Consider the following 26330-nt stretch of genomic DNA (forward strand, 5'->3'; position numbering starts at 1 on the left):
ACAATCGTCTGATCCCTTTTTAATTGTTAGTGACTAACCCGCGCGAAACAATTTGGCACGCCCAGTAGGACAGTGGTGTTTGGTATTGAAAATACAAAAGGTGAAACAATATGCCTTAGAGATCCGATAAAGAAGCAGTAAGTCAGGGAGGAATCCAGTCTGTGATCGAGCGATATAAGGAATAGCATAACTCTCCACAAACAGATGGACAAAATCAAAGCAGTAACAGTCATTACGAATCAATGGCAGAGTTGAGTCCTCAAACTATGCGTGCACTGCTTGGAGAACTCACACAAGATGTCGTTGAACAGGTAAATCTTCGAAATATTTATAATATGGAAAGATTTACCCAGAATGGGAATGCACATTATGACAACATGGCCAAACAACTGAATACTTTGAATGAAATAATGAATAAGTTAGTAGGCCAAATTTGTCAACCAGTTACGCCTCTTGCAAACCACTTTCAAACTACGGCAGTTGTGGGACATAATCCCCCAGTCCTAAATCCAAGTCAGAGGGTAGAACCACATTTCGGTCCCTCTACTTCAAACCAAGGGGACGATGTAATGCTAAATCAGAATAATGGTAGTGGTACACCTAACCTGGGGGGTAATCCAAATGTAAGAGATAATGTCCTAAATAACGGGCAGAATATCCCACGTGAGGGAATAAATGTTCAGGGTAATGGTAACAATGGTCCAAATCATGGTAATTTTATTCCTAATCAAGGACCAAATATCAGGCCTCAAGCAAATCAACCGGTCAACCAACCTGTAGGGATTCCATATGACCCCAACATCATGTTGAGGAATCAGATTATGGAAATCGTACAGGACCAGATGGCTTTTGGGGTACGTCATGTCATTAGGCCGACTTACACAAAGCCATATCCTGATTGGATAGACCAAACATATCCATGGCTTAGAGGGTATAAAGTGCCAGAATTCTCACTGTTTACCGGTTTAGGGGAGGTGTCCACTCTAGAACACATAGGACGATTCACACTGCAAAGTGGTGACGTAACTGATTATCACAAAATGAAGCTTTTCCCTAGTTCATTAACAGGAGTGACTTTCTCCTGGTTCATAAATTTGCCAGCGAATTCTGTTCAAACATGGCAAAAATTAGAACAATTGTTCCACGCTCAGTTTTATAAGACTGAGTCTGAAGTTACTTTGGCCGATTTGGCGAACCTACGTCAAATGCCAAACGAATGGGCAGAAGGTTTTCTCCAAAGGTTCAAGACAGCAAGAAGTAAATGTTTTGTACCTCTGCCCAAAAAAGAGTTTGTCAAAATCGCTCAAGGTTGTTTGAGTTTTGATTTAAAAAAGAAATTCCAAGACAAGAAATTTCCTGACCTTTTTCAATTAAGTGCAAACGTGATTAGGTATGAACGATTGATAAGAGAAGAAGAGCAGATGAAAAATTCTAGCAAGGGGACTTATTATAGAGACCCAAATTTTGATGTTTATACCATCAATAACGGGTCATACGATCAGACTGAAATGTGTTTGGCCGAATTAGTCAAAGGAGACACGTATACTTGTCCCATAATGGCTAAGCCTCGACTATCGGGCAAAGATAAGCCTATGAAAGATGAAAATATAAAAGCTAGAACGTTCTCGTTCGATATAACCAAAGCAGACCTTATATTTGATAAATTATATAAGGATAAGCAGATAAAGTTGAGCGATAAGCATAAATTGCCAAACCCTGAACAAATTAAGGGTAAAAAATATTGCAAGTGGCATAATGCATGGTCACATTTGACTAAAAATTGCTTGGTTTTTCGTCGTGTGTTGCAGGATGCCATTGAATCAGGACAAATTACGTTCGATGATAAGAAGAAGATGGCAGTGGATGAAAATCCTTTTCCACAGCCACTTGGAGTGAATATGGTGACGTCTGGTTTCAAAAACAAGTTGCCAAAATTCAAATTGGTTATAGATGATGGAGAAGAAGACCCTAGACCACATCCCAATGTCTTTGAGCGTATTAAAGGGAAGGAGCCAAAGAAGGATGAAGACGTCTTGTGTGCAAGATGTAAAAGAGAAGTGAGTGGGAATACGGAGAAACCAGGGACATGGCAGCATCCCCATCGCCCTACTCTCCTCCCAAATGCTCAGCCTGGTAGAGGGCGAGGTACATCGTTCTACAAGGGACCGCCTTTTGAGAGGCAGTTCAGGCCAGTAGATAATGGGAGAACATTCAGGCCGCAACCTCACCGACCAAATGTATGGCATTCGTTCCAGTATAATGCAGGAAGGACAATACCCTTCGACGAGATGACTAGAACCCAACAAAGGCATTTCCAACAAAACTATGGACGAATGATGAGGCAGCAACAGGGAGTGCCACATCCTAAAACGCCTAAACTACTCAAGGTAGCCAATCAAAATGTTCTCAAAGATAGTGAAGAGATCGGTACAGATGAATCAATGAAAGAGCTGCCAGAAACTTCTTCTGGGAGATCGAAGTTTGAGCGAGATAGAAAAGATGAAGAAGATCCAGATCAGCTCCTTACTATTCAGTTCGATACGTTACCTCCTGTTGTGGCTAATAATTATTTACTGGCCAATGAGTTCAAGAATAAAGAGAAAGAAGAAGAAGAAATAGAGGGTAACGAAGGAGAAACATGCGTGCTGGAATATGAAGAAGGCCAGATTTCTAGAGAGGCCTACAATGGTGAGGAAGATGATGGTATGACAGACATTGAAGAGGAAATCGATCTGGAAGCAGAAAGGAAAAGAAGAGGAGTATCGCACAATACTCTGTTGAAGCAACTACATCGAGAGGGAGTTCGTGAAGTAAATTTACTGGGAGAACCATCTGGACGTCCTTTCGATTTTTACGTGCTGTACGGGACGCCCAAAAGGAAGAAGAGAGTGCCTCGTTCTGAAAAGTATGGATCGCCTCCAAGAATAATGCCTCCTCCCACAGGTTGGGTAACTGAAGAGGAAGCATCAGAAAATAGAAGAAGGAGAATCAGGAGACAGAGGCTCAGTGCGATATGCTGCATGTTGACTTATCACAAAAGGATAACTCAACAGAGGACAAGCAGGAAGTAGAAATAGAGGCTGGAAATAGAGGCTGCCGAAAATGTTATTTTTAAACGGCCAGCCATAAAATTGACTAAACACTTGAAGCCGTTGTACGTCAAAGCTCTAGTTAACAGCATACCTGTGGCAAAAGTGCTTGTCGATAATAGAGCAGCTATAAACACCATTCCATCTAGGATGATGAGGAAATTCGTAAAGACAGAAGGGGATATGATTTCAACAGAAGTCATCCTTACAAGTTTCAATGGAGGAGCAACTGCAGCTAAGGGAGTTATGCCATTGGACATAACTATAGGTACAACTACTAGGACCACAGTCTTCTTTGTAATAGATGGTCCTACTAGTTACAATGTGTTACTAGGAAGAGATTGGATACACGAAAGTCGCTGTATACCCTCATCGCTCCATCAATGCCTGATTTTTTGGAATAACAAGGGTGAAGCAGAGGTGGTACAGGCTGATCATAGGCCTTTTGTCGCAGAAGCAAACTCAGTGGAAAAGTTCATGTACGAAGAAAACTATGGACCTGTCAGGGTAGTACAAGATGGGGAAGAAACTCAAGTTGTCGCGCAAAGTGAAGAACCATTTTCAGTGGACGCACTCACTGAAATGTTCAGACAGATGAGGCCAAATATAGTGGCCCTAGAAGAGCCAATAATTGGCAAAAGAATAATTAAGGAGTCTTGAATGAGTTTTAAACAACAAGAGCAAACAGCCGATATTCAGGTCTTCAAAGCCAAATTAATGACTTTCAATAAAGAATGCAACGACAAGGCAAAAGAAGAGGCAGCCCTGAAAGCGTTGAAAGACAAATTAGCAGTATTCGAATTAGAACAAAATATTGGCCGAGAAGTCAACAAGGTGGATTGTTTAGAAGAAGAAGTGCTTACAAAGGAGCTGGACGATGAAGTAATGCAGATCATCAAGCCTGGATACGCTCAAGCACAAGACCCCCTGATTAAAGTAAATATTGGCAATGAAGGAGAAGATCGTCCAACATTCATCAGCCAGATGCTCGATCAAGAGGTTAGTGATAAATTAGTCGTTTTGTTAAAGGAGTATAAAGATTGTTTTGCTTGGAAATATGAACAAATGCCTGGTTTGGATAGAGACTTAGTGGAACATAGATTACCAACTAAACCTAATTTTAAACCTCATAGGCAACCTCCCAAACGTTTTGCTCCTAATGTACTCCCTGAAATTAAGAAAGAGATAAAGCGATTATTAAAAGCAGGCTTTATTAGAACAGCCAGGTATGTCGAATGATTGTCCAATATCGTGCCAGTGCTAAAAAAGAATGGTAAACTAAGGGTGTGCATAGACTTTAGAAATTTAAACATAGCCACGCCCAAAGATGAGTATCCAATGCCCATGGTAGATTCTTTAGTAGACTCAACTGCTGGACACTTCATGTATTCTTTCATGGATGGGTATTCAGGATACAATCAAATTTATATAGCTGAGGAAGATATACACAAAACTGTCTTTAGATGCCCTGGGTCTCTAGGATATTTCGAATGGGTAGTCATGCCTTTCGGCCTGAAAAATGCAGGAGCAATTTATCAAAGGGCAATGGATTTAATTTTTCATGATATGATAGGCAAGTTTGTTGAAGTGTATGTAGATGATATAGTGGTCAAATCCATTAAAGAAGAGGACCATTTCGAACAGTTAAGATATTTATTTGAGCGAATGAAACAATATAAGCTAAAGTTGAATCCCTTGAAATGTGTATTTGGTGTTAATGTAGGGAACTTTCTTGGTTTCTTGGTATACAAAAGAGGGATTGAACTTGATAAAAATAAAGCGAAAGCCATTCTAGAGGCCAAACCACCTAGCAACAAAAAAGAATTGCAAAGATTTCTTGGCCAAGTAAACTTTTTAAGACGCTTTATTTCTAACTATGCAGGGCGAACTAAAGTCTTTTCGCCACTTTTAAAGCTGAAAAATTAGGACGAATTCGTCTGGAAAGAAGAACATCAAAAGGCTTTTGAAAGCCTGAAGACATATTTGTCAAATCCACCAGTGTTGGTGTCACCAATCCAAGGACGGCCAATGAAAGTGTATGTATCGACTGAAAAAGAATCAATAGCTAGAATGGTCATGCAAGAAGACTAATTTGGTGAAGAGAGGGCGATTTACTACTTGAGTAGACGGTTAACAAAATGTGAATGTAATTACTCTGCTATCGAAAAACTATGTCTTGCATTGTATCTCACATGTACAAAATTAAGGGCTTATTTACGGCCCGTAATCGTTTATTTAATTTCTAGAATAAATTTGATTAAGTATATGTTCTCTCACCCTATTTTACACCAAAGGGTAGGCCTTTGGACGTTAGCTTTATCAGAATTCGAAATACAATACATACCCCAAAAGACAGTCAAAAATTAGGCTTTGGCTAACTTTTTAGCCGATCATCCATGCCTTGACATGCCTGAAGAAATTGAATTAGAAATCAATTCGTTCGAACTAAAACCTTGGGTGTTGTATTTCGATGGGTCAAAAATCTCTAAAGGTGTAAAAGTGGGAGTAGCATTGATAAATCCTTTAAGGATTTGCTACAAATTCGCATTCACTTTGGATAGGATGTATACCAACAATCAGGTCGAATATGAAGCCTTAATCGTAGGCCTGGAAGTAATGATAGATATGGGGGTAAAAAATGTAAACATTAGGGACGATTCTCAATTGGTAATTCACCAACTGATTGGTGATTTTAAATGCCAAAGTAATTTCATCATAAGTCAATATGAAATTGCCCAAGAGTTGTTAGAAGAATTCGATCAAGTAGAATTTCAGTGCGTTAATAGGATATACAGTGACTTAGCAAATGAGTTGGCCCAGATGGCCTCAGGGTACTCGAAGGTTTTAAATTGGAAGTCTACTTGTGAATATGGAACAATATTGCCCGTTATCCAAAAAAGGGCGAGAAAGATTAAATTTCATTGCATACAAGATGGAGATGCAATGGATTGGAGGGCAGAGATTAATTCCTTAAAGAACCTAATAAAAGAGATAATAGAAAAATGAAGTTGGAGATTTCATGTTTTGTCAACTTTGGTGGTGACAATGCCTCGATGAATCGATCAAAGCACAAATGTGAAGTTTGTTAAGATGTTTGGAAAACGAGATTCAAGGCTAGGCAATCAGAAAAACATTTGTCATTATTTTTATTTTTATTTTATTTTATTTTATTATATTTTTTTACATTTTCTATTGAATATTTTCACTTTATTGAATAGCTTCCAAATCCAAGTTTATGTGCTAGTTAATAAATTCACTGATTGAATATTTGTCACCTTTTCAACTGTCACTTTGTTTGAGATTTTATCACTTTTTTAAATATTTGTTGTTAAAAAGTGACATTTACATTTTAACAAAGATTGTTTGTGCATTACATTTGGGCAACAATTTCAATCATCGTTGCAAATAGATTGGATGTATTAATTGAATCGATTTAAAGAAATATGAATTGAATGTAAAATTAAAATAAGGTTTGAATTTATATATTTAAAATTTCAAAATCACATTCATAGGTATCTAGTTAATTGCTTCAATGAAATATTGTGACCTTTTTTTTTTTAAAGAGAAAATCCATAGAATAGTGACAAAATATCAATTTTTTACATTCTCATTTTCAAAGAAAAGTGACAAAATTGAATGCATCAATTGGATTATTTTTTATTTTTTTTTTAAAATGAATTGAATGTCAAATTAAAACAAGGTTTGAATTCATATATTTTAATTTTCAAAAACACGCATACGACATTTAGGTAATTGCTCTAATGAGATACCGCAACTTTTTCAGAGAATGTCATTCTTTTCGTATTCTCATCCTTGCAAACACTTTGGATGTCTCAATTGAATTGATTTAAAGAAATATGAATTGAATGCAAGTTTAAAATAAGGTTTGAATTTGTATATTTAAACTTCCAAAAATACCCTCGTATGCATCCGGTTCATTGTTTCAATGAGACATTGCGACTTTTTTACATTCTTATTATTGCAAACACCTTTGATGCACTAATTGAATTGATTCAAAGAAATATGAATTGAATGTAAGATGAAAATAAGGTTTGAATTTGTATATTTAAATTTTCAAAATTACACTCGCATGCATTTAGTTAATTGTTCTAATGAAACATGTGACCTTTTTAGAGAAAAGAGATAGAATGTCACATTTTCCCATTTTTATTCTCACGAACACTTTGGACACATCAAATGAATTGATTCAAAAAAATTAGAATTGAATGCAAGACTTAAATAAGGATTGAATTCGTATATTTAAATTTTCAAAAATGCACATGCATACATCCAATTAATTACTTTATTGAGATCCTATGACTTTTTCAAAGAAAGGTGACAGAATGTCAAATTTTTTACAATCTCATTCTCGTAAACACTTTGAATGTATCAATTGAATTGATTCGAAGAAATATAAATTGAATACAAGATTGAAATAAAGTTTGAATTCTTATATTTAAATTTTCAAAAATACGTACATATGTATCTAGTTAATTGCTTTGATGAAATACTACGGCATTTTCAAATAAAAGTGATGAAATATCACTTTATCACATTCTAATTTTTACAAGCACCTTGAATGTATCAATTAAATCTAGAAGTAGCCCCAATCCACAAGCCTCTGCTTCCACCATTTTTGCAATCTTAATTATAAACCCCAGCACCTTCAAACCCCCCAGGCCCAGCCATAACAATCTTTGAACAACAAGCACAGAGAAAATTGAATCGAGAGTAAGTAGTTGTCTTGATTTGTTTTAGTACATCAGCAAAAAAAATAAAAAATAAAAAATAAAAATAAAGAAGAAAGGAGGAGAAGAAGAAAGGTAGCATTGTTCTGTTTGCTCTTGATAGTTATAATTCGAAAAAAAATAATCTTTCACAGCAAAATAGAATACAATTCCCATTCACAACGCTAATTTTTTGGCCTTTGCATCAATTCTACGTCTAAATATATCTACAACTATCTAACCATACCACAATTAAAGTGGAAGTTTATTTTAGGACTAAACATGGTTCGATTTGGTTCAAAAGAGAATTGAACCGAACTCAAAATTTTTGAATATTTAGTAAATGTAACTATCGGGTTCAAATTTAATTATGGAATCATTCAAGTTCGATTCCATTCGTTTCAGTTCGGTTCAATTCCTAAATTTCATAGTATAATTAATTTTTAATATTTATGAAGTTATATTAATTCAACTAATGACATGTTCAATATTAACTTTTACAAAATAAACTAGTCCAATCTTATGTATCTTTTGCGTCTCTCTCTGCTAAATTTTTCATAGATTTGATTGTTAAAATAACAAGATGAAGAATGTGAGCTCACAATAATTAAGAGGCGCTGTCAAACTTTGATTTCTCCACAACGGTAGAAAACGGCACTACGCTAGAATAACAGATTTGAGTAAAATTTAGGTCAATTAGATTAAATTAGGATTAGACGGGAAATTAGAAATATGAAAAATCATATTTTTAGGTTAGAGCTAAATTAATTAGTAGGAGTAGGCGCGATCCAATTCGTTCCGATTTCAAAGGGAACTGAACCAAACCGAATACTGATAGAAATTTTAGAAACGGAACCATTGGTTACATAGTTAGCTATGGAACCGAACTGGAACTGAACCAATCGTTTCCGGTTCGATCTGGTTCGATTCTTTACATTGAAAATGTCAAAATAAAATGTTCACTAGTAAAAATCTAAAGATACTACCAATGTGATAATTTAAACAAAATATAGAAGAGCCGAATATATTATTCAAAGATTAAAAGAAAACTAAGTATACAAATTTAAAAACAATAGATTTTGTAGAAATCTAGAAGAAAATTTATTAACAATCAAATGTAATCAAAGTGAAAACAAAATTTCGATCGGTTATAATTTGTAGATGAAAAGTTTCGATTGGATCAACAACTATGTAATCAAAGTGAAAACAAAATAAAATTTTCGCATCTTAGAAATGAAATTATATATTGTAAATAAATTTATTTAGGTATAGATTTATTCAATATTTTAATTTGGCTTAAGAATCAATTAATCAAAGAATTACAAGAAGGGAGAATGAAAGAACAAAGTGCTGGAGTCTAAAATGAAGAAGGAACCTGATTATTTTTTATAAAATTGATTGGAGATTGAGTCATATCATTTACCAAAAAAAGAAAAAAAGTTAAAAATCCTAGGAGAACCGTCCAGTTCCCGACGGTTCCCATACTAGAATCGAGAACCGATTGATTCTTAATAATTTGTCCCAAAATCAAGTCATTGTTTAGAAGATTTGGAACCGAACCGGCCAATTCTAAACGGTTCCGGTCTGGTTCCAAGAAAAAATGCCAACTTATATTAATTAGTCAACAAATTTATTTAGAAAAAAATAGAATAATTTGACTTATTTAAAATAAATAAATTTAAAATATTAGGGAGATTCGGTTCTTGATCTAAAATCGAGAACCAAACAAACTCGTCGATTCTTGATTCAAATATCCGCTCGAGTGTTTAACTTAAAAAAAAAATCACTCGATTCAGTTTAATTTGGTTCGAATTCAATTTGGTTTTAGAGTTTTGTTCAATCCTAGTTTATTCAGCTCGAAATTGCTAATTATGACTTTTATTTAACAGTCTATGCAAAGAGGATATTAAACGATTTTAAAATGACAGAATTGGGAAACTAAATGAACAAAAAATCCAAAACATAAAACCCTGTAATTTTTTATTTTATTTTTTCCCATATTTGGGAAAGAAAACTTTGAAGAGTAGGTAGTTGATGCAATCATCGATCTTATTTGTATTTTATTTATGGAAGATTTCCCCTTTTTTCCATTGATTGATTGATTTATTTTTTAATTTCTCGAGCTTGGCATACAACAATGTTGAAAATTTGGAAGCTACTGTTGGTTCAACCGTGCTACAGTGCCCACCTCGGGGACAGACTCGGGGACAGGGGGCTGAGGTGGCATCTCCTCAACCCTCGATTTCAACTTCATTTTTTTTTTCAGATCCAATGGTCGAGGTGTTGCCACCTCGGCACCCTGTCCCCGAGTCGGTCCCCGAGCCTGGCCACATTGCATTTTCCCTGTTGGTTTATGTCTGAGCGTAAAAAACACGTACAAACTTAACTATTTACCATTTAACCCAATTTTGTCATGAGTTTTCAAAATCACCCCAAAATTTAGGGCATTTTTGTAAGTTGCCCCCTTTGTTTATGTAATGTGACAAAACTTCTACAAATGATATCTAAAGTCATTACTCAACTTTAATCACATGGAATGAATTAATGAAAATGACTATGATCATTAGGACAGTACCACATGGTTTTAACTTGTTATCAACTAACCACACTAATTAGCATATTTTGTTTTCGGTACTCGCTATAATCATAGAAGATAACTATGAAAAATTTGTTTTTATTCTATTCAATTTAAAGTACTTAACATCAACCCATTTCCATGCAAAAATTGCTAAATTTTCCTAATTAATGAGACATCATTTTTGTCCTATGATTGTATAATTTTTCATTTGCAATCACATGGAAAGAATTAATGTTAAGAATTATGAGCATTAGGGCAATACTTCATTGGTCTAACTTGTGTCGATGGCTAAAAGTGATTGAGCGCTTCTAGAACTAACAATGTTGTATATGTTGGAGTTTTGAATGTAATGACGATGTAACTAGCTGGAATTTTAGTACTAGTATAAAGAAATTTGAGATGGTTGGCCTATTTCGGTGTGCTTTTACCATCTTATGCAGTCACTAGATTGAAACTTGCCATCATAGTCTTATTATGCCACAGAGATGTACATCGACATTTGAGTCATCATTCTATTTGGAGAGATTTCAGTAGATAATTAAGAGTTCGACGATGATTACGTCATTGTGACAAGTAGGCTATATGTGTGTGCCTTAGGCCATTTCTTTAAATTGGCTAATGGGTAAGGTGTTGTCATCCACGGAGATCAATTTTACAATCATGCATGATGATATTCTCGAATGACCTTGCATACTATCATGTTTGGGCTTGGATGGACAAAAATAAAAATAAAAAATCCTCTTTGACCATTTCAAAGTGGATTCATAAATGATCCGACGTGAATTCTCAGATCGAACATCAACAACTTGTAATCAACTAACCACAATAATTAGCTATTTGATTTGCTGGACTCATTATAATCATAGAAGAAAACTACTTAAATTTTTGTCTTTATTTAATTAATTCAATGTATCTAATCAAAATTCAAGCTCAAACAATTAAATTTTCGAAATTAACAAGACATCATTTTTGTCCTACAATAGTACAATATTTCTTTTAATCAAAATTCTTTTTCAATTGAGATGCCAACATGACGTATAATCAATGGATTTGGTGTCATCTTCTTAGGCGACCACAATATTTTCTACGGACAAATTTTCAGTGGTCCTAATCAGAAATTAACAGTTAAATAATAATGTGTTAGTCACCGTCTCTTGTTTATTACAATTACTATTTTTGATTAAGACATAAGATTAAGCAAGAAAGTGACGTCGTTTTCTCTCCCAAAATTGTCTCCGGAATTACCGACTAATCCTTGTCCATGTGTTCTTTTAATTAAAATGTCTAATTGATTTAACATTTTGTTTTTGTCAAGAAAATCATGTCTGTCTTAAGGACCGTTAAACTAATTAATTGATGATTCAGTTCTATCTTATAAAATGTTTTGAATAATTTAATTATAAAGTACTTTTTTCTTTAAGTTTAGAGCATAATATGGTTCAACTTATAAGCAATAAAAGGAGAAAAAATTACATGAAATCGTGTTTTTTTTTTTAATTTTTTTTTTTTAAAGTTTTAATTTCTTTTATCAGGCATTAGCTTCATGTAGTCGAAGATCGATCACCACCCATTTGTTAAAAAATATGCCATCGACTTGCACGTGAATGGAAATAAATAAAAAATATATATTAATTTTTTGGTTCAACTTTTATTTCTTGTTTGGTCTTTCAATAAATAGTGAGCTGGGGTCTAAGAAGCCTTTATGTTGACTTTTAATGGTAGTCTACTGTCCTCGTTCTCCTCTTAGAATTGCACGATTGAGATTGAGTAAAGGTCACTGTTTGCAAAAATGTCCAGCATACAGGTGTACTAGTAGCGATAATGGAAAAAATGATGTGATGAGCTGGATACTACTGAACTGAAAGGGATTGTTCAAGATGATAGTTCGTTAATAAAGTCGAAGATGATGTAGTCAAGTAGATAGCTCTCGAAGAGAGCCCTTCGGCCTATAGGAGTAAGGATTCGGAAGAGAGGGTTGATATTGGATCAACTAAGGAAGTGAATGTTTTGCTAAAATTTTATTTTTAAGAATTGAATGGTTGATAATTATTTAATTTTTATTGCTCCCACAAAATATATGATTAAAATTAATTGACTTTAAAAAATAGAATTTTAAGGTAAGAAAATGAAATATGAGACTTTTTATATATACTCTAACTAAAGAAATCAAAACCCATGCAAAATAGAAGGTAAATCAAACAAAACATGAAAAGGAGATGATTTTTTTTTTTTTTTAATTGCTAGATAGATTACACATAAACAGTAACACTAATTAATTACTAATACAACATATATGAATTTCCAGAGACATAAAATCTAATAATTCGGTAATAATGCCTGATTGGCCTAGATATATAGGGGCCAGACCTAGGAGAATTAGAACTAGCTAGCTAGCTAGCTAAATCCTTAAATAATTACCTGATAAATTATTGCCACCTAGTACATCATCATCATCATAATAATAATAATAATGATAATTACATTATTAAACTCCTAATTATCCCAGCCTCTGGACTGTCGGCATCTATGGTAGAGAGTAACTGTGATAGCCTCTCACTCAGATCATCCACTTCTCTGTGCAAACTTCTAATGTAGTTGCATGTCTCCTGAAGTACCTTATTTGCTGACGCCTGCTCAACAAAAATAATTTCATTATATTTCAAGATTAATTTTACTTATAATTATATAATGGGACAGCAAATATATTTATATTTTTTTCCATTTTTACTTAGTTATACCACTCGAAAAAGAACTTTCAACTACAGCTCAAAAGAAACAAAACACAACATTTTTGAAAAAAAAACAAAATCGTCAGTATTCAAATTTTAACCCATAAACATACAAATTTCACACTGTGTGATACATTCGATCAAATTCATTATCAATTTGGTTAATATAAGAGTCAATAATATTTTCTTTCTTTTGAACAATTATTTATAGATAATATATATGCATGGATAAGTGAAAAAAATAGGAGACGTTAAAAACAAAAATAATAATTTTTAATGTGTTCTCTGAGTTGGCATTGCTATCTTATACTTCTCTAGTTTGACTATATAAAACATTTCCACATACACACACACACACATATATATATATAGGCACTTCCATAATATAAGCATGAATTTACCTTGCATGATGCAGAAATTTAATGCTTTGTCTTTAAAAATGTAGGCACTATCAAGTTGAGTACGGTATAATTCTGCATACCTTATTGGAGCGTCTATCGCGAATCTCGGGCAGAAGTTGCTGCAATTTGGACACAAGTTCAATGATCTGATCATCGGTAATCCTAGAACTCGATGTCGACTGCCTCGACCTTCTGCTCGACATATCTCTGAAATGTATGGCGGTTTCTTTCTTCTTGAGAAATTATGAAGCAGAAGAATAAGAAATGTAAAGGAGAAATCTGTATTGTTATAAGATTAGAAAGAGGAATGGACCACAAGAAAGAGATCACAGAGAAAAAGGTTTTGAAGGGAAAAAGAGAGTACACAAGCAGATAAAGCGATGTTGGATATGAAGAAGACAGGAGAATGAAGAAAGAAGTGGTGCAGGGCTTCTTATTAATAAGCAAGTAAGTTTGGGAGGAAGGGAGATGCCATGCATTGTTCTATTAATTTCAAAATACATTTCTCTCTCTCTCTTTTTTTTTTTTAATTACATTTGGTTTATCAAAAAAATTGATTTTTTAGTACATTATTATAAAAGTTGATGGAATGTATGAAAATTTGTAGATCCCGTGAAATGTTTGATTAAAATTAATTATTAGTTATAATCTAAATTAAAATCAATTTTTTTAGATGAATAAAACAAGGACATAATTTTTTTTATTTAATTTATGTTCCCAATGTGGGCTTGATCTCAACTTGGTTTAAAAGTAATGCAAGTGTTCTTTTGTACTAACAATGTGGGCCTTCATGTGCATGTCTCAATATGCAAGACCATGTGATTATTATATTGTACATATCCTATACCCCCATTGATAACCCTACGCAATTTGAACTCGAGCATGTTCCAAGAAATCTACCTGGTTACATGGCTTTGATTATATGTCATTCATCTTGACTAGGATTGATTCATTCTTCGAACACCATTACCACTTTAATCAACAACTTTAAAGTTATCGGGAGAGCTCGTAGGAAGCAAACTCATAATAAGCAAAAGGGTCGGGAAGGAAGAGGAGATAGATTCATACGACGAACCCGAGCCCCCTATCCCTATAAATAAAGCAAAATAGACCTTTATTTCCATTTTATTTTTACTATATAAGAGTTGCACTAGCGACATCCTTCCTCAGTTTGCGTTGATGATGTTCGTAAATTCTTCAACTTGACATATATAAATGTGTTTTAACATGCAATTCTTAAACGATTAACTCAATTTATAATATAAAAAATTTATTAATTACATCATTCAAACAACAACCTTTGGTAACGAGCAAAGATTGTATACAAATATATACATGCACATAATAAGAAGGCCACAAACAAATCCTCCCCACCAACTAAACATCATAGTGCGACAATAGTAAGTGATCACATGATCTGCACATTACTTAATTTAATGGCATGATCTCGATTGGATAGGGGAATTAATGGTGTTGATCAAAAACAAACGTGGGATGGCGAGTTCCACTAGATACTTCTCTCTCAATTAATGTTTTCTCCTCTTGTTAGGGACATAACCACGAGAGTGTTTGCAAATATCATTTTCAAAGATCATGTCACATGCCTTTCTCACTTCTTCCACAAAATGACAAGTATCACAGTAAATATATTATCTATAAAATTAAATTGCTAAAAGAGGCAAGGAAAACTAGCCAAGCTCTTGTAGACACAGGTGCAAACTTGTTGACCCCACGAATTACCCTACTTGCTCCTAATTAATGTTTATTATCTATGACAACCGTCGTACTATATACTATCTCATTTAAAAGTTTTTATCGCTTGAAGCGTAAATAATCACTCTTTCTCTTTTCTTTGCTGAAAAGTCAGTCCATTTCTTGGATTTGATCAAGCAAGCTAGGAAACTAGACAATTGAGGACACAAGAAAGATAATGACTATTCAATCCCGCTATTGAGATGCTCAGTGGACGTCTTAACCTTGATAGGAAGACAACTAATTCAATAATTGGTGTATAAGGGTAAGGAACTTTGGATGAACTAATGCAAATGCGTGTAAGCTTGTTGTTCGAAAACACCCAGTGCTAACCAGACTGAAAGATACGCAAGCTCAATTAACGCTTCTTCTTTTTTTTAATTGATAGGTTTAATTATATTTAATTTCTTTCTGCATGTGTCCTATAATGCAAGTTGAATTTATTTTTTCACGAAAAACTAAACACGTACAAAACTCTATGAATCAGTAGATGTGAGGATTGAATTGAATTTATATTTTTTTTAATGTTTTAAAATCACGTTGAATAATCATTTAAAAAAAAAAACTAAGTTAATTAAGATGGGATATATTTTTGTATGACTCTAAAGTTTATATAAAAAAATATGCTGGAAATGCAACATGAAGTACATGGCATAGACAAGTGGGACAGATTTTAAATGTTATATGATTGACAGATTATTTTGTTGTCGATTTAATGTCTCAAAGAATTCAAGTTTTTGCCAAGTCCTACGGTCATTCGAGACTTTCTAGGATAAATTAAGATATTCAACAATTCCAAAGTAATAAAAAAAATATTGAAAGATAAATGTAGGAAGATTTATGACTGTTGCTTCGCTAGTGAATCGTCATATTCTGTCAATTTCTTTGAAATTCTTGAACATTTCCCATTACATCTTTATAATATTATTCACAAATAAAGTGTGACATATCCTAAGGCAAAGTTAGTCGAGTCGGCGCAACTTCTAAACAAATAAGATGATCGCTTTAAGTTCGAAAGACCCTCGAGTACTAAAAATTTTATTTCCAAATAGTTTTGCATTCGAATCTTAGACACTAATTTTTTTTTTAATCTCCAATAATTAAAATATTTGTTTTCAGAAATTTAATTTGTAGATAGAAATTATGTCACAAAATTAAGTAATAAAAACAAAACAAAATATTATGAATGGAAAAGGTTTTAGGTAATATGTATGTATCAATGTATAAATGAAACTTTCTTTTTCATTAAGAATGAAGTTTAGCCCTTGTTCAAGCCCCAATTTTTGGGCAAAAATGCATTTTAAAATAGTGTTTTGTTAGAGAATGTGTAGTTAAAAAGTAAAAAAAAAAAATCATAGATTTACATATAAAATTATTTTATAGTAGAATATGTCGTTAAAAATGAGTTTTTAAAAAAAATAGGGGCCAAACATAGGCTTAATTTTATAATACTAAAAAATATAAATATTTTCATGGACTTCAGTTTATCAATGAAATTTTCATCTATAAAATATTGTCAGTAATGAAATAATGATTAAAAATAAATTATCTGGCTTTAGTATCATAAATATAAAACAAAAATCTATAATTCCTCTATCGATTATCGAAGCACAATCAGTACTCGACAACAAAATTATCGATAATATTGTTGACAATAATTTAAAGTAGGTACGTGGGGTCCAATAAGAGGAAATTGCACCGTCTCCAGTGTTTTAACTTTACAGTGCAAAAATTTGGCATGAAGTTTTGTTATTCACAAATCAATGATGAATATGATAATTAAATATCTCCCCCAATTCCAACCGTAACCATTTTAATTCACCCTCTTTCTCCATCTTCATTACCAGGCACCAGTGCTTATGTAGGTTATGAAATAGAAAGTGACGCCAGAACAACCATCCGGCGATGACGCAAACCACGACCATCCAGTGACAACATCACCATTACTACAGGCACTTCGAGATCGGCGTTACTCGACGACTGATTTTGGAGATTTTTTTGTGTGGGAATTTGAGGGCAGAGGTGGTGGATCTGATAATTGGGTTGGTTATTGTTGGCGACTACATTGTGTTTGCGGCGTTACTCGATGATGAATTTTGGAGATTTTTCTTTGTGGGGATTTGAGGCGATTGCGATGGCTTGTTGGATATGATGGTGGTCTATGTCGACTTCTAGATCATCATCGTGTGAATATTGATACGTCGGTGTCTGAATGGTGTGAATATTAATCTTTTGGTGGTGGCTGTAGTAGTGTGACGTGGTGTGTTCAAATCTGGATGGTAGTGACAGTGATAGTGTTTGGATGGTGGTGCGGTGATATTGGTTGTGTTGATGGTGGAGACGTTGGTTATGTGTTGTTGGTGTTTTTGGTGGTGGCGATCGTGGTGGTTTTCCATCAAATTGGGTATTTGTGTGGTGTGTGGTGATGACAGTCGTGGTGGTTTCTAGTGACGAACATGGTGGTTGTTGGTTGTGGTTACCTTGATTTTTGTTTTTGTTGGTGCTAGTGTTGGCATTGATAACGGGGCAAGGGTGGTTGCAAGTGCCTGTGACGTCATTGACGGTACGATAGTGGTGGTGGTCTGTGACCCCTATTTGACGAGTGTGACCAACTATTTTGTTATTTGTGATCATCTGACCTTGGCGATGGTAACGGGGTAAGAGTGGTCGTGATGGCAGTGGCGGTGTAATACTGTTAGTGGCGGTGGTGTGTGACCACTATTTGACTTATGTGACCATCTGTGATCAAATATTTAACTATCATAAACAAATTTGAAAATATATAATCTATAAATTTTTAGATTTGTGACCAACGAAATGATCTTTGATCTATAAATTTTTTTATTTGTGATCTCGAAATAATCTGTGATTAATTAATTTAATGATATGTGATTAATAAATAAATTGTGACCTAAAATTTTGTATATGTCACTATTAGTTTTATAACTGCAACCTTATTACATTTAATTAATAAAATATTTTTAATTAATAAATAAATACCTGATTTTTACGCTTTTAAACTTAGGACTTGAAAATTGAATTGGTGTAAAGAATATACCTAAATTATGAATTTTTCCCGTCCAATAATCCCATTGTAAAAAATGGACCTGGGCTGGACCGGATTAAAATGGTATAACAACTAAACAGTAGTGTGGGTCTGCGGCTCTGGGTTGGACTCTTCCATTCACGTGATTGAGGCAAGCCCTTGGGCTAAAAACTTTTTCAAAATTTCTAAATAATCAATTACTCTACAAAATATCAAATTTAGCCCCAATTTGACCCTCATTTTCTAAAAATTCATTTTTAATTACATATTTCATAGAATTCATAACTTTTATTAACTCTTTAATCACGTATTCATTAATTTATATCAAAGTCTACTAAAGAACTGATTTTAAGCTAAATCCAATATGGGTCTAATTTGTTGCTTCACCCCCAAAGCATTACTCTTGTAACCCTTAACTTTTTTTTGACTGTTGTAGCTTGTTTGAGATGCAGCACTAAAATATTTAAGATTGTTACATTTTTGGGTATTGTATTCAGTTCATCACTAGACACACGGGAAGATTCAAAACAATGAAATCCTTATCAAGCACAAGAAATCATTTTTTAGCCCCTGTTTGGCTCCCATTAAATTACATTCCATTACATTCTATTTTTCTCTCTCCTATTTTCAACCATACAATCTTCCAAAAAATAATATTACACGTAAATCGAAAACTTTTCCTCTTTTTCAACCACTCGTTTTTCAAAAAAATACTATTCCACCCATTTTCATTACCAAGAAATGGGGGACAAACAGGGGCTATAGTCTGCCCCGACATTAGTTTGCAAGAATAATATTTCCAAGAACCCTATCTCACATCTCATATATATCTTCTTTTTCTCTTTCACACTCACTGCAAAACCTAGTTTTCTTTATCAAAAGTGCAAGTACTCACGTGATAGCCACAGTAGTTAATTACATCTTTGAGAGGCTTTCAACATTTTCTGTTGCTTTTCAAATGAGTGGGGCACTTTCTCTGCAAGTTCATTGAGGCACTCACTTGATCACATTAGACTGTACATATAAACATCTCAATACTTTATATCGTCCATGTCAGTTGTTCGATACTTAGAGAAAAATTTCAAATACAACATGTTTGTTATGCTCAACTGAATAAGATTAAAGAGAAAAACAAGTTAAAATCTTGTTTGTTATCTGTTCAAGACTATCTCGTATATGTTTAATGTGCCCTTCATGTACAATTGCCAAAAAGAGAGACAGAAACATCTACAATCTCAGGATCCCTTGAACTTTTCAATATAATCATGCCTTGTCCAATTTTAGCTTTATAACAATAATTTGACCCCACTGTACCAAGTGGATTGGTTGTGCCTCCAAAATATCAAAGAAAGAGTTGTATGTAACCCTACTTGATGTGTGACTTATCCAATAGTTTATGTCTAACTCAAAAGCTAAAGAAAAGATGGGTTCTATCAAGAAACTGAAAAGATAATAAGCAAAAGCACATGCAAGGGAAAAAAGAGCCAAAAAAATAAAAGTAAAAAAGCCCCTCTAAAGGTGGGTTTTAAACAGATAAGCAAAGGCTTACGAAACAAAGCAATTAATATTTTAACATATCATCCCCATATCTACAACTATAATCATACAAAGTGGTGAAAAACAATGGTTAATGGACCCCTTACGTGTTTTTCTTGTAGTCAAAGTCATTTTCATATGCACTGATGCTGAAGTTGCAAAAGTCTTGAATAGGCTCCATCTGGTCGACTGATTAGGTTGCTATGGCTGCCTTGTTCCACAATGCGTCCATCTTGAACAACGCCAATGCTGTCCACTCCTCGTATTGTGGATAATCGGTGGGCCACTAGAACGGTGGTTCGGCCTCTCATCAGCCTTTCGAGTGCTTCTTGTAGCACGCATTCTGATTCAGCGTCAAGAGCACTTGTGGCTTCATCAAGTAGAAGTATTGATGGATTCTTTAGAACAGCACGTGCAATTGCTATACGTTGTTTCTGTCCTCCTGAGAGTTGGACTCCCTTTTCACCTACCGAGGTTTTATAACCTTCGGGCAATCCACTAACAAATGTGTGCACATTTGCTGCTTGTGCTGCTTCAACTACTTCTGCTTCAGTAGCCCCGTCCTTGCCATAAACAATATTGTCGAAAATGCTTGCTGCAAAAAGTGCAGGCTCCTGCTGAACCAAACCAATTTTGAGCCGGAGAGATTTCAAGTTTAACCTCCTAATATCCTTTCCATCAATTATGACTTTTCCAGCCGTTGGATCATAAAACCTCTCTATTAATGCTATTACCGAACTCTTTCCTGATCCGCTGGCGCCAACTAGAGCTTGGCTTTGGCCAGCACGAATTCTAAGGTGGAAATCCTTAAACACGAGTACATCTGGTCGTGAAGGATAAACAAAGTCAACATGACGGAGTTCAATCTCACCACGAATTGATTCAACATTCTCAGCTTCAGCATCATCAGGATCTATTTTTGTTGAGCGATCAAGAATGGAAAATACAGAGCCAACAGCCTCACCACCTCTTATGATTTCGGGTGCAAGGCTGACGGTTTCAGCAACTGAATTGGCCGTGATAACTAAGACTACGAATACCTTAATGACCTTAGAAAAAGTAGAGGTGCCTTTGTTAACAAGGTGGGCACCATACCATAGTATTAAAGCTTCGGACGCATAAAGAGCAAGCTGAGATAGACCAAAAAGGAAACCCGAAGACTGACTGCGGCTAAGGCTTCGACGCTGTGGGACCCGGAGTTCATTACAAAACAAAGAAAGGACCTTCTCTTGGGCATTGAATGCCGCAACAGTTCTAATGTTGCTCACTCCCTCCCCTGCAATCATGCTAGTTTTTGCATGAGCCTTGGCCGTGTCTCCAGCAAACCCTTTAAGAGAAAGTTGCTGTGTAATTCAAAAGTATCAGAATTGTTAGGACACTGTTAGATTAGCAAACAATAAATTTCACATTGATGAGAATGTCACAGTAATATACTTCTTCCAACAATTTGGTGGGCTTATGCATAATTTATAGGTTTACTATACAATGATTCTATATCAGCAGTTAAGATTTGCTTATAATGCACCCCCCGCATGCGTAGCAATTAGATATTGCGTTATTTTGATCTTAGTTCGATTTCATTTTATATAACAATACACTTAAGTAAATCTTGCAATCAACACGTACCCCATATTCTAACTCCACCATTCTCAGGCATTAACTAGATTTTCAAAATATCAGACAGAACTGACCCAAAATTCTATGCAGCACCAAAGCAAGGTGAAAACTTTTTATCCTAGTAAAGCAAGCAGTAAAGTTAACAAATCAGTTCTCAGTTTCACTGGAGTTGATGGACAAGAATAAAATCTTTGATATTTCTTTTCTACTATGCTAGATATTATATTATACAGTTCTTACTTTGTATTTTTCAGATCACATTATGCACCAGAATCGAAGCATGTGCAGAGCACCATGGTGTCAAGCTGTAATTTTCCTCTTGTCTTCTAGTTCAGATAAACCAGTGAATTTGAATTCCAAGATCCAAACAAAAATCACTAGAATAGACAGTCTAGTAAAATAATTTTCTTTTGATTCTATGCCCAAATTACCCTCCTCACATGAAAAATTATATTACTGAAATAACATTGTCGGCAGGGATTTGAAGATTGAAGGCATTACCTGAGCAAAATTTGCTAGGACTAGCAGAGGAAAGGTGCCCAGTATAAGAAGTGAGACCCTCCATTCTACAATGAAGGCAACTATAAATGAAGTGAGGAGAGAAGTCATATTCTGCAATATAACCGATATCCTTTCGGCTATTGCAGATTTTACGTCGGCAGCATCAGTAGATAACCGGGCTGCAAGAAGGCTTGAATTGTTCTCTTCCTCATCAAACCAGCCAACTTCATTCCTCAAAATTGCTGAAATGAGGAAAAGAAAAATTACTCGATATGATAATTTGTATAGGATATTTATCATCGTCCTAAAATGAATCTACGAAAGACGCCTTATACCTGCAAGCATCATCCTCCTCACTCTTGTAGTGAGGTTCTCTCCCATAATGCTGAAGAAGTAATGCTGTATCAAATATGCGACCACAGCGTAAAGACCCGCTCCAATATAAATGAAAACATATTCCTTTGTTTTTCGTTCCATGGTAGCTGGATTAGTATAGTAGAACACCTCAATCATATTGCTCATCACAATAGCAAATGTTGGACCAATAAATCCAGAAAGAACAGACCCTATAGCTCCCATGACTGAATAAGGCCATTCAGGAGCATTTAGTTTAAGAAGGCGGCAGAAGTACCCATGTGGAGCGGGATTTTTCCTATCAGCTTCAGCATTAGACACCATCTCTATATGACCATCAGCACCAGTGCTGTAAGAATAGCTCAAGTTTCTTAAACTGCCAGAACGCAAGCTGAGAGACTTAGTCGATAACGAGTGGCTTAGACGTGATGAGCGTGTTCGACGAGTGGACGGATTTGAAAAATCTCTGTTCCCTACCATTTCCTGGAATCTGATTAAGGATGCATAGGCCCCGGCTTTGACAATTAGTTCTCCATGGGTTCCAGTCTCGACAACTTGGCCTTGCTGTATAACTGCAATGGAGTCCACATTTCTTACTGTCGAGAGACGATGAGCGACAACAATTGTTGTCCTCCCTACCATCAGACGATCCAGAGCCTCCTGAACAATGCTTTCAGAACCAGCATCAAGGGCACTTGTTGCTTCGTCAAGAAGAAGTACCTTCGGATTCTTCAACATAGCTCTCGCAATTGCTACTCTCTGTTTTTGACCACCCGAGAGTTGGATCCCACGCTCCCCCACCTGGACTTGAGTCGAAATTTTTTTAAGACCAACGTGAGTATTTCTTTGGATAGAACTAATAAATAATTACTAATCAAAGCATATTCAACCTGGGTGTTGTATCCATTAGGAAGCAATGTAATAAAGCCATGAGCATTAGCAGCAGAAGCAGCTGCTTCCACTTCAGCCATGGATGCACCAGGCTTTCCGTATAGAATGTTCTCGAGTATTGTCGTGGCAAAAAGTGCAGGTTCTTGGTTCACCAAACCAATTTGATCGCGTAACCATCTCAGCTGCAGTGTCTTGATGTCCACATCGTCCAGCAAAATTTGTCCTATCCATTTTAGGAACAAGATTAAGTACAAATGTACAATCACTACTGAATTAACATGGATATTCATCATCATATAACAGTAGAAAGTCTATCAATTACCTTGATTGGGATCATAAAATCTTTCTATCAGGGAGACAACAGTGCTTTTTCCTGAACCACTACCACCAACTATGGCAACTGTCTTTCCGGCGGGGAAGAAAATGGAGAAATCTCTAAGGACGATGACATCAGGTCTAGACGGATAGCTAAAAGTTACATTTTTGAACTCAATGTTTCCATTGACATCAGTGAGGCTCTTTCCATTTGATGTCTCTTGAACTATGGAGGGCTTTTGCTTGATAATCTCCATTAGCTTGTATCCAGCTGCTTTTCCTTTGCTGAACGCCCCAAGATTAGAAAACGACTGGCCCAGACTCCTGTAACAACAGTCAAATCAAAACCCATAATTTTTTTTCTATAAGTTTTTCTCTAGAATTCAAATGATTTTAGCATATGATCTTACATGCCACCGACAATGGCAGAAAAAATAGCAGTGAAAGCCTTGCCACCATCCGTCTGTCCATTTCTGATAAATACACCGGCATACCAGAAAACAAGAGCCCACGACATGCAAGCTATTCCATAGGTACAACCCAATCCAAGACCTTTTGCCATTCCAGCCTTGTAACCCAGATTTAACGTGTTTTGTATAGCCTCTGAATATGCACTCAAGGTTTTGCTCTCACCAACATAAGAGTAAACTGTCCTAACTTGTGCAATAGCCTGCATTTGACATCAAAAGCTTTAGCATGAACAATGATTAATAAAATAGAAACTTTCTTTTTAACATCCATTTCCAAAAACTGTATTGAAATTTAAGTTAGATGATCACTTGTAACTAGAGTTACCCCAGAAAGGTAAAGAACAGATTACAGCATAATTTCACATTTTATGATTAAAATTTGATTCCATCTTCAAAAGAAAGTAGGTTCTCGTAATCAAACGGGTATAGAAAGAACAAGCAAAGATATAGATAAGAATTGATTTTATCCCAGGCTCACCTGCTCGGCAATTATGCCAGCATTGGCATAAGATTCTCGACTCTTGGAGGTGAGACCGGTTAGCGTATATGCATACAGACCCCCAGCAAAGGCAATTCCAGGAATCACAGCCACGCTGAGTAGAGCCAGCTTCCATGCCGACACAAAACCAACCACCAAACCGGCTAAAAATGTAGAAAGATAATGGATGAAATTCCCCACCTGTCATCCCCAAAAAGACACGTTTTACTATGAGTAAAGTGATGGTTGTTACGACGTTAGCAATAATAAATTACGTCCACTCTTTGTTGCAAATTTTCACAGTATCTTCTCTTCACGGTTTCTTGCACTCCAAAACGACTCTCTATGTGAATGAATATTCATCATACTCCGAGCTTAAAATACATTTAAAAAATTTGCAGAGTTCACCGTATTGATTGGATCAGGATATAAAGAGTCCAACAACACTTTCATCAGTGAACTTAAGCACCATTAGTATTAATGAACTTTTAGAAATCAACATTAAGGCGCTGTTTGAGCCCCATTAATTCGAAGAAATGTATGATTGAACGGTGGTTGATGGAGAACGACTAAAAAAAGGAAAAGTTTTTTATTTTTGTGTAATATTATTTGAATGAAAAATGTGTTGTGAAAACTCGTACCGTAAAATAAATAATGAAAAATAATGCAAAGTAGAGGGTGATAAACAGGGGGTAAATCTGTACTTAAAAAAACTCAGAAACCAAAAAGATGATGGCGCAGGTTGACTCGAGCACGCTAACACGCGCCATTCAAATCAAACAGTAGAAAGTAGTATTTAGGGTATATCTTTACCTCTTTAGTTCAACACTCGACACATATACTAAAAGCACACACTAAATCTGAACAGCGTGTGAGCGAGAAAGAAATCATAGTAGTGAGAGAAACCTTTTCACTAATGGCGTCTTGGACAAGAAGAGTGTCTGTCGATACACTGAAAACAATATCCCCAGTTCTTGCTTCTGTATCAAAGAACCCAACATCTTGTTTTAATACTGCCTCCAAATAATTCTTCCTCAGTGCACCTACTTGTCTTTCTCCAGTATACATCCAGCATGCAATCTCTGTTTAATTATTTTAGATCCCAAAAATAAGTAATTATGCCACAACATAATTAGTATGAATGGCGATAGGGATGTGAGATGGGATAATGGTATAAAATAAGGAAATAGTACTGAAAAAGACAGGCCAATATGGAGAAGACAGAAAGACTGTCCACGGACCACGTGCGACTGATTCGAAGTGAACAATTTGAACAGAAAAGTCCAAAACACAAAACAAATCTAACCTGCATATGAAGAGAAACACACTACCAATCCAAGATATACGAAGTAGAGAGCATACTGCATTCATTGTGAAAATTAATTCAATCAGATCTGATAGGTTTGTACAGAAAATGGGTTCAGTTAATTATTCAAGAAAGTGAACCACCTTTGACACCTCATGAGTCATTTTGTGCAAATCCATTTGGTTTTTACCGAACCCGTTAACCATTTCACCAAACAAAAGGAAGAATACAGGCATGGAAGAGCCATGAATGATGGCACCGATACTGCCAGATATCATAAGAATCCAATCGTATTTATCTGCAAATGAAAAAAGCTGATAATAAGGTAAGCTCTGTTCTTTCTTCTTCTCTGTCTCCGGCATTGTTTTTCCTTCTGTGCTCTCAGCCATTTGATCAGATAGCTCTGAATCTCTCTATACACACCACCCCACCTCACAAGGAAGTAAAAAAGATTGGTTCTTCAACCTTATTTATGGTTTAGTATGACTCACTGAGTTATATAGAGAGAGCTTTGATTGCCCGAAAGAGAAAGAGAAGTTA

At 35.2% G+C, this 26330-nt stretch overlaps 2 protein-coding genes across 2 annotated transcripts; both read right to left on the minus strand.

The window, feature by feature from the left end:
* Positions 1 to 12600: 12600 nt before the first annotated feature.
* Positions 12601 to 13946, minus strand: LOC111367969 (transcription factor PRE5-like). Its single transcript, XM_022989121.1, has 2 exons — positions 13605 to 13946; positions 12601 to 13024 (listed from the first exon to the last, which is right to left on the minus strand). The coding sequence occupies exons 1-2, from the start codon at positions 13725 to 13727 to the stop codon at positions 12872 to 12874; spliced, it is 276 nt and encodes a 91-aa protein (XP_022844889.1). The 5' UTR covers positions 13728 to 13946; the 3' UTR covers positions 12601 to 12871.
* Positions 13947 to 19811: 5865 nt separating this feature from the next.
* On the minus strand, positions 19812 to 26179 carry LOC111367970 (ABC transporter B family member 19). The gene is made up of 10 exons (XM_022989122.1): positions 25934 to 26179; positions 25791 to 25845; positions 25391 to 25566; positions 24485 to 24685; positions 23947 to 24206; positions 23544 to 23860; positions 23221 to 23444; positions 22312 to 23131; positions 21977 to 22218; positions 19812 to 21201 (listed from the first exon to the last, which is right to left on the minus strand). The coding sequence occupies exons 1-10, from the start codon at positions 26177 to 26179 to the stop codon at positions 19993 to 19995; spliced, it is 3750 nt and encodes a 1249-aa protein (XP_022844890.1). The 3' UTR covers positions 19812 to 19992.
* Positions 26180 to 26330: the final 151 nt, after the last annotated feature.

This window comes from Olea europaea, chromosome 18, assembly GCF_002742605.1.
Source record: "Olea europaea var. sylvestris chromosome 18, O_europaea_v1, whole genome shotgun sequence".
Lineage (NCBI taxonomy): Eukaryota > Viridiplantae > Streptophyta > Magnoliopsida > Lamiales > Oleaceae > Olea > Olea europaea.